Source organism: Nicotiana sylvestris, chromosome 12 (assembly GCF_000393655.2).
Source record: "Nicotiana sylvestris chromosome 12, ASM39365v2, whole genome shotgun sequence".
Lineage (NCBI taxonomy): Eukaryota > Viridiplantae > Streptophyta > Magnoliopsida > Solanales > Solanaceae > Nicotiana > Nicotiana sylvestris.
Window position 1 is genome coordinate 150876104 of NC_091068.1, and position 12628 is coordinate 150888731.

At 35.5% G+C, this 12628-nt stretch overlaps 1 protein-coding gene across 1 annotated transcript; it reads right to left on the bottom strand.

Moving 5' to 3' along the window:
• Positions 1 to 10603: 10603 nt before the first annotated feature.
• On the bottom strand, positions 10604 to 11182 carry LOC104225336 (uncharacterized). The gene has a single exon (XM_009777109.1). The coding sequence runs from the start codon at positions 11180 to 11182 to the stop codon at positions 10604 to 10606; it is 579 nt and encodes a 192-aa protein (XP_009775411.1).
• Between the last annotated feature and the right edge of the window lie 1446 nt (positions 11183 to 12628).

Here is a 12628-nt window from a genome sequence, read left to right on the forward strand (position 1 = left end):
ATAGACAGGATTTCTACCCAATTTCAATAAAAGATATGAGAATAGACCCCCCAGCTTTTACTAATAACCCCATATCTGTTTATTACAGAGATTATTACAGGCCAATATGAATAAATTACACAATAAGAATCATTATACTATAGGGAGTTTTAGCAAGCCCGATATAAACCTGAGAGCCAGGTCTTCAACACAACAGTCTTGAAACATTAGCAGGGATCCATTCATAGTACATTAAACCAAACTTCCAGTGTGTCAAAGTTCCCAAAGAACCTCAAGGACCCCGGGCAATGCTCACACTAGAGCCATGTACTCAACACAGAATTCATAAAGGGTTAGAAAACCAGCCCCAATGTATTAGAGTTCAAAGGAGTCTCAGGGACACTAGGCAGTGCTCACACTAGGGGTGGTAGGAACCTAAAGGACTAAGAGTAGCAATTTGAAAACCAGTACATAGAAGGTAAGGGGGACAGTTTTAGAAAATAGTTTAATTTTAGAAGCAAATAGATTCAGGCTACAAGGGTTGCAAACAGAGTCGTACAAACATGATTCATACTCAGCACATGATTCAGGAAGATTAGTCTTTGTTTAGACTGGATACTTATATCAGTGATCACAAAAAGCAAGGACACTTGAATTAACGGACAGAGTTAGCCACATTACATGCTTGCAGTATCCAACCATGTTCAGAACATGGAACAAACAACTGATTTAGATAGGGTTTCACATAACTTAGTTTATTAACTATCACTAGATGGACTCATATAGACATATATTGAACAGAAGTATGCTGGAGTTTGAAATAACTAACCAAACAAACATATAACACATGATAGCAGGAACTAAAGCTCTCTGGTCTAAAAAGAAGTAAACATATATCAAGGGCCAGACATGCTAAGGTAAGCCCATAACATAACCACATAGAACAAAGACAATTAATAGGATTTGAGGCATACTAGTTAGGGAGAATGCAAGCAGGAAACACATGGCAAACAGAAACATATCGCAGTTGGAAGTACACTAATCATATAATCACATGGAACATCAATAAATGAGGCATAACAGTTGAGAACAAGATGACTAGGAATCATGTATCAATCAGGAACATGTTGAGGTCTATAATAGACTGACTACATAGCATATAGAATAGAACATGGTAATAGAAGTTGAGGCATACTAGTTAAGAGAGCAGTAAACAAGAAGGCATAGGGCAAACAGAATCATGTTGAAGTCTAACTACATAGCATATAGAAGAGAATATGATAACAGAAATGGAGGTATACCAGTTAAGGAGATAACAAACAGGAAGATGAAGACGAATAAAATCCAAGAGTCCAGCCTTGGCTTTCAGCCGGCTAGACAGTACAACAAATCAAAGAACTTAAATTGTGTAAATGTGTAATTGTGTATCAGTGTGTGCTTGTAAGTATAGGTGTCTGAGTCTGAGAGTGTGTCTTTGAAAATCAAAATAATGGAGGGTTTTATAGCATATAGTAGAGTAAAACCAAATAAGGTAGGAGAATCAATGGTACACCAATAAGGCAAAGAGATCAATCAAGCAATCTATTAGGGCTTAACAGGAATCAATTAATAAGCAGAATCGTGGAGGTATCACTTAAATTAACACAGAATAAATCAACAGCCGAGATTGAGATCTAAATAAGGTAAGTAGTATATCCAGAAGTTAATTAAAAGTCAGAACACAAAATCAGGTCAGTAGCAAGGATAATTAATCACATAAATAAGGTAAATAGGTAAAATCTTAATAAGGAGATGCGTACTAAATTCAAGCCCTAATTTGGGTAATAAAATCAATTAACACTTAATTGAAAGGATTAAAGGTAAACGAGCAAAAGACAGCAGGATAAGCAATCAAATAATCAAAACCCTAAAAACACAAAGACATATACATGGAGTTGGATTAAATCAAGTAAAAATCAGTTGAAGAGTAAATAAGAAAGTCAGAGATGAGAACATTTAAGTCCTAAAACCTTTTCGTAGAAATCTCTCAGAAATCAAAACCCTAGCTTTTAGAGTAAACGAAATTGGTCAATAACAATAGTAAGAATAGAAAATCTTTAAGGAGAAATACCAAACAAACAAGAAATCGTTTCAGATCTAAAGAGATCTAGATGGGTTCAACAAGAAAAATAGCTAGGTTCATAAAAAGGATAGAAGCAAATCAAATCTGGTTTGAACCAGAGATTTGAAACCCAAAAATACGAAGATACTCATACTCACAAGTATCAGAGTGAACATAGACGGAATAATCAAGAGCGGAGAGACTTTGAACCAAATTTGGTTCGAGTCTCTTGAGATTCACATCAAACAGCGTATAAATCATATAACCGGTAGAGATAAGAGACCAGATAAGGCCCAAAATCGAAGAGAAACCCTATAGATCGAAGAGAAACCCAATATATCAAAGGGGTTCAGGTGATGGCGGGCTAGGGTTTGGGGAAGGGGGAGGGGGGTTATGGGTAATTAGAAAAGGAAAATGATCCTGGACCGTTGATCTTTTACGATCAACGGCTAGGATTTGATCTGAGGGGTTGTGTGGGTTTAAAAATTGGGTCAGGGTATTGGGCTGTGATTTGAATTGGGCTGGGGGTAATAATTTGGGCTAAGGTCTGAAATTAAACAAAATTAAAGAGGCTATTTTGTTAAATACCCAATTAATTGATAACATAATTTGTAAAAATAGTTAATTAAATAATAAAAATGATTTTTATGCATGGAAATAATTTAAAATAATTACTTAATATTATAAAAATACAAAAGGTTATTTTCTTTATGAAATAAGGTAATTATGCACATATGGACTATTATTGCAAAGTTATTGTAATTATAATCCTTACATGTTCATATGGCTATTCATGAAATAATTAAAGCTTAGTATAAATATAAATGATAAAATTAAGCAATAAAATTATCATAAAACCATTTGTGATGCAATTAGTAATTATTTGGATAATAAAATGCTAGAATAAATTAATTAAAATCCTTTTAAAATTACAAAAATTATGGAAAAATACTGGTTGATACTCGTGCACTATTTTGAAAGTATATATGTATTTTAAAATATATGAGGGAAAAATTGGGTATCAACACAATCATCTCCAACTTTTGCTGCAGCTGAGACACTAAAGTGTTAGCCTCTGAAGTAAGGCCAAGAAGACCATACTCTGTTAAAATCACAGTTAGCTGCTCGTCCAGCTCGGCCTCATTTCTTTGAGCTTTGGCCAGGTCATCCCGAAGATCCTTGAGCTCCTCCTCCTTTTGACTGCAGAGAAGCCTCAGGGCCTTCTCTTCCCTCGAAGCTTTCTTGAGCTCAGCCTTATACTGGCCCAGCTCGGCCATGAACTTAACGACAGCCTACACACAAACAAAGATATGTCAGTCATAAAAAAGGGGGAAAAAGAAATTAACAACAATAGAAGTTGGTGTTTACCTGAGCGAACAAATGTTGAGCCTCTTCGAAGAGGGTGGATGCATCATTAAGGTCGACAACATTGTCAACCCCGGTGAACAATCCCGAAAAGGATTTTCTTCAAGAACCCTGCTTGGGTCGGGCGTTGGAAGAGCCCAAGCATCTTTTATTGCCTCCTCGGAGTAAGCTGGTAGAGGAGGTGAGTGACCCATGTCGCGGCCCCGAGCTCCTCACTCAGGGCGCTCTGGTTAGCTTCGGCCATCTCAGCGCTTGTACCCTCCAGTGTATTTATTGAAGGAGGGGGAATGATATTAATCTCGGGGGACTCGAGGGCTTTACTCGGGGTTTTCTTCGGAGTTCCTTCACCAGGAGGCAAAGTTTCAGGTTCAGATGGTTTGGCGGCCTCGACTGGTTTCCTAGTTCGGGCCATCAACGCCGACTCTTCACCCTCATCCTCCTCATCCTCCAGGAATTGGGTGCCAAAATCCAACTCCACGTGGGCAGGCTTCTTCCTTGACTTTCGAGTAGGGGCCGCCTCATCCTAGGTATCTTCGGGCTTCGAAGCCCTTTTTCTTTTATTGTCTTTCCCCGATTTCGGAATCGGTTACTTGGCCCCTTCCCCAGGCGGGCCTGGCCTCATTTCGGAGACATCTCTGATGCCTACACAATTAAACATGAACGAGATGATATCACCAGTAAAAGAAAAGTATCAAAACCTGGAAAGAGAACTTACCATGGTATTTGGCCTCCCATTTACCCCTCGTTAAATCGCCCCATCTGTGCTCATCATACGAGAAGGTCGCAGCTAACTTTCGGACCCTGTCCTCGAGGTTAGGAATATTGTGGGCATCCAAGCAATAGCTGCAGAAAGGGTAAAGGTATTATAAAGCATGGAGCAGAATATGAATGGGTATTTGAAAAAGAACTTCACTTACGGTTAAAGTTCCATCTCTCCGGGAATGGCATTTTGTCCCCAGGGATGACATCTGAAGTCCTTACTTTGACAAACCGGCTCATCCAACCTCGATCTTTATCTTCATTGTTGCTGGCAAAGAAGGCCTTCTTTGTTTGACGTTGCTGCTTGATGAGCCCTCAAAACAGCTGGGGCCAGTACAACCAAATAAAATTGTTGAGAGTAAATTCCAATCCCTCGGCTTTACCAAAAAATAGCGTAGCATGATCACGATGCACCAAAAAGAGGGATGGATTTAGCCGAGGGTAACCTCGTACCGTTTGCAAAAATCGATCACTACTGGATCGAGGGGACCTAGTGTGAAGGGGTAAATGTAAACACTTAAAAACCATTCCACGTGGGTAGTAATGCTTTCCTCGGGGCCTGGGATCTAAACCACGACCTCGTCTCCCCAGCCGCAGTCCTTCTTCATGTCTTTGAGGTATTTTTTTGACATCGAACTGATGTATCGAGATACATGTTCGCATCGGCCTGGGATATCGGGAGGATTTTCAACATTAAAATCCTTCTTTATCACGCATGGACCGGGAGTGATTTCATGAAGAGCTGGCGGCACCACCAGTTTGGCCGGTCGGGAAGTAGAAGAATACGATGCTTTCTCTTTTTGAGGGACTATTTTAGAAGTTTTCGCCATGATTTTGGATTACAAGATACAGAAGACGGCGGAGCTTGGCCTTTTTAGGCCCTAAGAAGGAGGTAGAAGTAGATAATAAAAGGAAACAAATTAAGAGAAGAGGTATAGAGGAGGTTCAGAGGTGGTTTGAAGGTTGAAATAAAGCTTTCTCAGAGATTAGACCTTATATTTATAGATGGGCGGTGATGGTTCAATGACGCTAGTGGCTGACCATTACTGGCACACATTTAATGTTTTAGGAAAACGAACCGATGGGACGTTTCGGTCACTTTGAGTACCTAAGTCACGAGGATGACGTCATCATCCAAGGCTCCGAAAGATCGAAGATCAAATAGTTTCTTATCATTTTACTCTAAGAAATGCGGGGACTATATGTATACGGTGAAATCAGGTGCCCCCGATTTAGCAGGATCGAGACGTCGCACCGAGGGTAGAAATTCGATAAAGACCAAGCCCGGGCTCGAAGGTAGAATAAGAGGCTCGAAGATCTAAATGCTCGAGGAATATCACAGCCAAGTATGACTGACTCCAAGATAGTGCCATTGTGAGTTTATTACAGAAGGACAAGATTCTCGCCACATCCCCAAGATCATGGCGTAAATTCCGGAATATATTTGTAATAATTAGTACAAATTCGTACCAGGCGGTTATACAGCTGTCCCAATAAGATTCTTTACTGTAAATGGAAATGTACCTTATTTAGGGCTCCCCTCCTATATAAAGGGGACCCCAATCATTTGTAAACATCATCTAATCATTGGCAAAGAATACTATCTTACTTTTTCGCTCATTATTCATTAGAATTGTCTTTTATCTTTATTGCCCTTACTTTATTGTTCTTGGTTCATCTCGAGGTCACTGAGCTCGAGGTCGATACTGGTCAAGTAACATTGGTTTGATTCACTTATTTCCTTCATCTATACTTTATATTTCTTGATTATTAATTGGTATTGAACTAAATCACGTATCTTTAAAATCACAAATCAAATTTAATCGTTACTCGTATTTTTGAGGTAAACACAGTACTCTACAGTTGGCTAGTAGCTAGTACGGGTGTACATAGACCGGGTTGGTTCGGATTTTACACTTACCAAACCAAACCAATTGTGTCGGGTTATTAAATCTAAAGATCAAACCAAACCAATAAAACTCAGATTTTTCACTCTCTATTTTTCTCAGGTTTTCTCGACTTTTCGAGTTATTCGGATTTTTTCGGGTTTTTTTTTCCGGTAAAATCTTCGTAGAACAAAACATACAAATTGTGCTCAAAATATTTCTTTAATCCTAGTAAGATACAACTATATAAAGTATTTTCCAAGAAAATAATACAAAATATGAGATGTGTCGTGGCATTATCCTAAAATATTCAACAATAAAGACAATAAAATTATGTAATATAAATATTTCTAATTAAAAAGCCATAATAAAAATAAACATAATCTAAAAGTACTAAGTCATGCTAAAATAAGTAGACTAATAAGGGAGTATTAATTACATGACTAAATGCTAAAGAAAAATAAAAATAGGTTATGCATTTTTATCTAAATTATTGCAAAATAAAAAAAAAAGATATTCAATACATTCCCGTTCGTAGTATTGAATTGAATGTCTTTTGTTAGCATGAGTATTGATTTGATTTTGATTTGGGCTTTTGTTAGCATTATTTAATTTACTAATGTTAATGGCTATAAAACTTATTGGAACATTTAAAAGTTCTAAGTCCAACCTTGAAATAATACCTTAAACAATAAAATTATGAAAATTTTTAAGAAATATTTATAAATTACATCACAATAAGTATATTTATATATTAAATATATCTAAAATTTCTATATATGTAATGTCGAGTTGGTTTGGTTTCGGTTTGACTTTCTTTAGTTAAAATCAAACCAAACCAATTATGGCCGGTTTTGTTTTTTCCAACACCAAACCAAATCAAACCAAACCATAATCGGATTTTTTTTCTCGGTTTAACTCAGATTATTTGGTTGGTGCGGTTTGTCAGTTTCCTTGTACGTCCCTGGTAGCTAGGCAACTTGAAGCTGACATGAGAATTCACATGCATGCTTAGATCAACTGAACTGAATCCAGGTTGTGGATTGTTGTACGTGTAAATTAATTAACTCACACCACGTAGCATAGAGCAGTGATTGATCCGATTATGGGGTCACATGTTCGACAAACTCAACGCTTTTGAATTAGATCCCGAGACGAACTCAGGATTCGAAAATCGCGGGGTACTATAATATTTAATATAAATTTATTACTGTTCGCAAAGATTGGTACGAGAACTTATGCTAATATCTGATTATGTTTTGAAGACATTTACAAGTATATATAGAGTTTTTATCGAAGTTTTTGGGTGTCCGTGACCCCTCAAAGTGTAGGTCCGCCTCTGATTAAATCCTATCTATATGTGCAAAATATTAGTATAAATAGAATCATATATATATATTTTTAAATTCACTCTCAACTCAAAAGTCACATGATGTAATTTTAAGATTTACCATTGACAAGCATTTGGACATGAATTGGTTGATAATTAAAAGAGAATAGAATTTGAAGTTTAAGTCGAGGATGATATGGAGAAAAGCTTCCCTTCTATTTATGAGATTGCACATGCATACAAATACGGACGATCGAATGCATTGAATATGCAGAAGGTGGTTGTGTGTACATATATCCTCACATCACGTAGCATATAATGTACATTAATTGTTGATAAGGAGAGAAGCTTCCCTCGTTCGACTTCAATGGGCTGAGGACCAACAAGGACTACAGTCTACACATAGCTAAATGATTTCTAATATGTAGATATGATGAGGAGAACCTATTTATCAATTAGTAGTACTATTTCGATAGAAACTTCCAATCAATGTTTTAAAATGTGTGGGTAAGAGGCAAAGCATTTTATCTAATACGTAGTGAAGCGTAATGAGCTTTTAATTTTTAATGTTATATATATATAGATATATATCAATTATAAATATGCTAATATGTACAGACCATGTAAATATTTTTTTTACTTGAAAAAGTAAAAGACGTAAAGATACTAGTTCCTGATAATTCAAAAAATAAAAATGATAATAATATAAAATTATTTTGTTAAAATCTAAAAATTGGAAAACAAATCACAAATGCTGATTGTATAATACAAATAGCCTAGCGTCTTCAAAAAAAATATCTAAACAGAGCAATACCAAAAGAAATTCTAAAACTAAAAATTAACTTAGAAAAGAATAAAACGAAAGACATGAAAAAAATGAAGCATAAAGAAGGGAAATGCAAGAACTTTTGAGATTTTTAGTTTGATAATTTAGTATGAGTTAACTTTTGGATATTTAAATTTTTAAAAAATATTATTAAGCAATTCTGATTCAAATTTGTAAAAGTTCTCGAGACTTACACCCGAAATGAATGCCTAGAACGTTGGGACTTACGCTTAGGTGAACGCCCGGAATGTTGGAGCTCGCCCCTCGCCAGTACCTTCGCCCTAGAGCTTGCACAGAAAACGCTTTTTAAAATACTGCCAGGGCCGACTCCAACCTTATGTGGAGTAAGGTTTGTGTCTTAGGCCCCATTTTTAAAGAATAATAGGTTCATAGATATTTAAAAAATAATATTTAATATTTTTAATACAAAATTAGATTTTTTAATATAAAGAAAAGAATTTTTTTAGATATATAAATAAAATAATAATTTTGACTTACTTAAAAATGTGTAGATGAATAGTTTTCATAACTTTTAGTTTTTCATTTTTTACTCCTTCGTTAAAAAATTTGCTTTCTCTTGCTTAATTTGTCCAGTCAATCTTTCTTTTTTTCCCAATCTCTTCATATTTCAGAAAATCCTACATATTTTTTATATTTCTCCTTGATATTCTTACTCACTTCTTTCTCCAAGATTTCACTAGTTCAAGTGGTCAACACTATTTTTAAGCTTCAAATAGTTCTATACTTCTATTGCTTTGTAAAATCTTATCTAAGATCAACAATATATCTTAAGAAAGATTAAATAAGTTGGCTATATTATCAATCGAACAAGAATTATTAGAGAAAATCGATTATAAAAAAAATTATTAACAACTTTATATCTCAAAAATTAAAAGAATAGACTCCAAATAAAAATATATCTTATAACTTTCGTTTAAAAATTTAAGCCTCGTATTAAACTTTAGCTTTAGGCCCTGTATGTGATTGGCTGCCCCCGAATATTGCTTCCAACATTCACTCCCTAATAATATTGCTAGTGTAAAAACCCTTTTATAAAAAACTTAGTTTTATTCTGGTAAATATCCCCTACACTTAAATGTCAATTAGCTTCTAAATTTGACACCTACTTCCAAAATTTTACACAAAGCTTCATTTTAGCTAATATGGGAACCAGAAGCTGATACGACAGTGCACATTCAATTGGTTGAGAATTAAAAAGGACAACACACAGCTAAAAGATTCCAATTTGCAAATCTGAGAAAAACAAATTTATTATTTCGATAGAAACTTCCAACTAACCTCCTTCTTTGCATTTAATAATCATATATGAAAGGGAAAGACTGACTCATCCATGACTGTTGTCTTCTGCTTGTTGCATAGAAGAAATAGTAGACAGCTATTACTAATTTGGTAGGGTCATTTATTAAGATACAATGAATCCCTAAGAATTGTTTGATTTTATTGGAAAAAAATAGATATCACTACCATATTAAAATAAAGACCCAAATTGAAGAGCTATAGAGTAATAATATTATATTCCTCGATTTTTTTTTGCGAGGACCATGGAGGAATTGATGAGCTATAGAGGAATTTTTTTTGTTCGAATATCTTTTAGTTGTACATAGTATCTCTTGATGATATCATAATTGAATTGTTATGGTGGAGCGGTACTCATTCATCCTTATCAGAGGTCTTCGATTCGAGTCTTGGGTATGAAGTCGTTATTATTAAGGAGAGCTTTACCCCTCAAAGTAGAACTTCTGGCGCGAATCCAAATTTAGTCGAACTCCAATACGGATAGCGTACGCCGGACGAGAAACAAAAGCAAAAAAACAACTAAAATTGACGACTTCCTCAGTTTATCGTGTGATTAGTGCGCTACTCGTTCCTTTAAAACCAATAGAATATTAACCATTTAAGAGAGAGAGCCGAAATCAACGTAAATAAGTTTACCTTCGTTATTAAATTATATTGAACTGTGTAGTAGTCATTTTATATATTTTATTTTGTTAATTACTTTGTCTTCTATACGCTGCTTCACGAGCGGGTTTGAATTTTTATGAGTATTTGTAATTAATTACTAATTCTTTTGATAAACATTTATGACATTGATGTTTGCTAATTTGATATATATTGAACTGTGCAACCAATTAGTTAAAACTTAAAACTGGTACAAATTTTGGATACAATTTTATTTATATTTTATTGAAGAATATATTTTTATTTATTTAATTATTTTTTGCATACAACAGCTAAATTAACACCAGCAAATACGACAACAAAAAAAGATAATTTTTTTTTTTTAAAAAGGCGAAGAAATAGTAAACATGCAATTAAGCAGCAGCACAGAACCTTAATTAGCTAGATCTACGGCTGATACCAAAACACAACTTTGATGTAGCCGTCGATAACTTGCCGGAAACTTCTTCATCAAAATGTGAACCTCTACCACAAAATCTCGGCCGTCTATAGAAGTTATTGGAAGGTGTTGCAGGAGCAGAAAGTGAAGAATGTGAAGAATAAGACGTCCACGATAACGACGACGACGAAGATGATGAAGAAGAAGGAGATGGAGGAAAATGGGATTTCTTTGGATTGATTAGTTTCTTGATTAATGCATGAAAAAGCTTGGATCTTGAATTTTTTCTAGTTGGTTTTTTGTTTGTATTGTTATTGGAATAGTAAGAAGGAGGAGGAGTTAAAGGAGGCAAATTATAAGAAGTTTGAGAAAGTGAATGTTTAGGAGTTCCAGGTTGAGACTCCCAAATGAAAGGAACAGAACTTGGAACATCACCATAGTAAACCCTAAAAGAAGGAATGGCATTAGCTAGTTTGGAGTTTTCTTTGGAAAGAAGCTTGTTGGTAAAGAACTTGGTGTCTTGATCTTGCTTAATTTGGAAAGATTTCTGGAGAAAGTCACTGCAACTACTGACCATTTTGGGAAGTTGCTGAGAGATAAGACTAGGGGACTTAGGAGCTAGCTTTTTAGCTTCAGTACTTAGTTTCTTGGGTTGGAGTAGGGTTCATATTATAGAAAGATGAAAATGCTTGTGTGGAAATATATACTTTATCACACCTCCTTTTTTACCTACACCCCCGGAAGGGCGTATAAAGGAATTTTTCCAACTTTAAAGTGACAATCGAAACGGGATTATTTAATCAAATTCAGAGTCGCCACTTGGGATAATTTATAGTGTCCCAAGTCACCGGTTTAGAATCCCGAATCGAGGAAAAGAATGACTCTGCTTTACAGTCCACGAACACAGAAATGGGTAAGGAATTTTGTTAACCCAGGAGAAGGTGTTAGGCATTTCCGAGTTCCGTGTTTCTAGCACGGTCGCTCAACTGTTATATTTGGCTAATTTACTTGATTTTAACCCATGTTTTAGCCTATGGTGCAATTCTAACTTTATAACTGCTTTAATTATTTTTAAGAAAAATTACAACGTCGTTTAAAATACATCTCGAACCACGTCACATAAATGCACTCGCGGCTCTCGACATATTCTATCTAACGTTGTTGAGATTTAGATTTGGGTCACATAAGTGCGCACCCGAGTTTAGAAAGATAAATTATTAAAATAACGCGCTTAAAGCAACTACACACTTTCAAGTTTGCGAGGACCATGAAAATTCAACTAAATGGCACGCCTCGACTTCTAAGGATTAAAATATTAATTAAGCGAGGGCCATGCATTTTAAGTTTTTGTTTCGGCACGGGACACCTCGAATTTCCATGCAGAATGTGTGCCAAGAAACAAATAACGAGCGCCACCAAGCAGAACAGAGTCGAGGAACTTAGTCAATGAAACTTGATACATGAACTAAACCACTGAAATATAAAATAGCTATAGCAAGAACTTACTTAACACTAAGCTGGCGCAAAAGAAGACCCATTAAACCTACTGAGAAATGAGTATAGTAAGCTTATTGAACCTTAAATTGACAAGAGTGAGCCATATGATGCTCTAAGCAATATTCACAATTTAACAAAAAACATCAAGCCAAGGGGGACGGAGAAACAAAAGACCAATACCATGCTTATCGCCTAAATAGTATGATCGCTCAAATTGAGTTCCACATATCAAGTGAATCCAACTAACTGCCAGTATTAGACAGACAAGCTCATGTTAACACCCCAAAAAATTCGAAATTCCCACTAATACCCTTTAAACAAAGACCTTTTCCCTAGAGTAAACTGAAATCTTTCCACGAAATAAGTTAATCACTGCTGAATACCAACAGGGATGCCCCAAACTCTTACCTCTTTAAATTTGCCATGAAGTAAAGCACACACAAATGGATATTAGCCCCTTGTTGTTTGTAAATGAAACTAAACATGTACAAAACTACAGTTTATAATCAGCACAAAGAGGACTTCC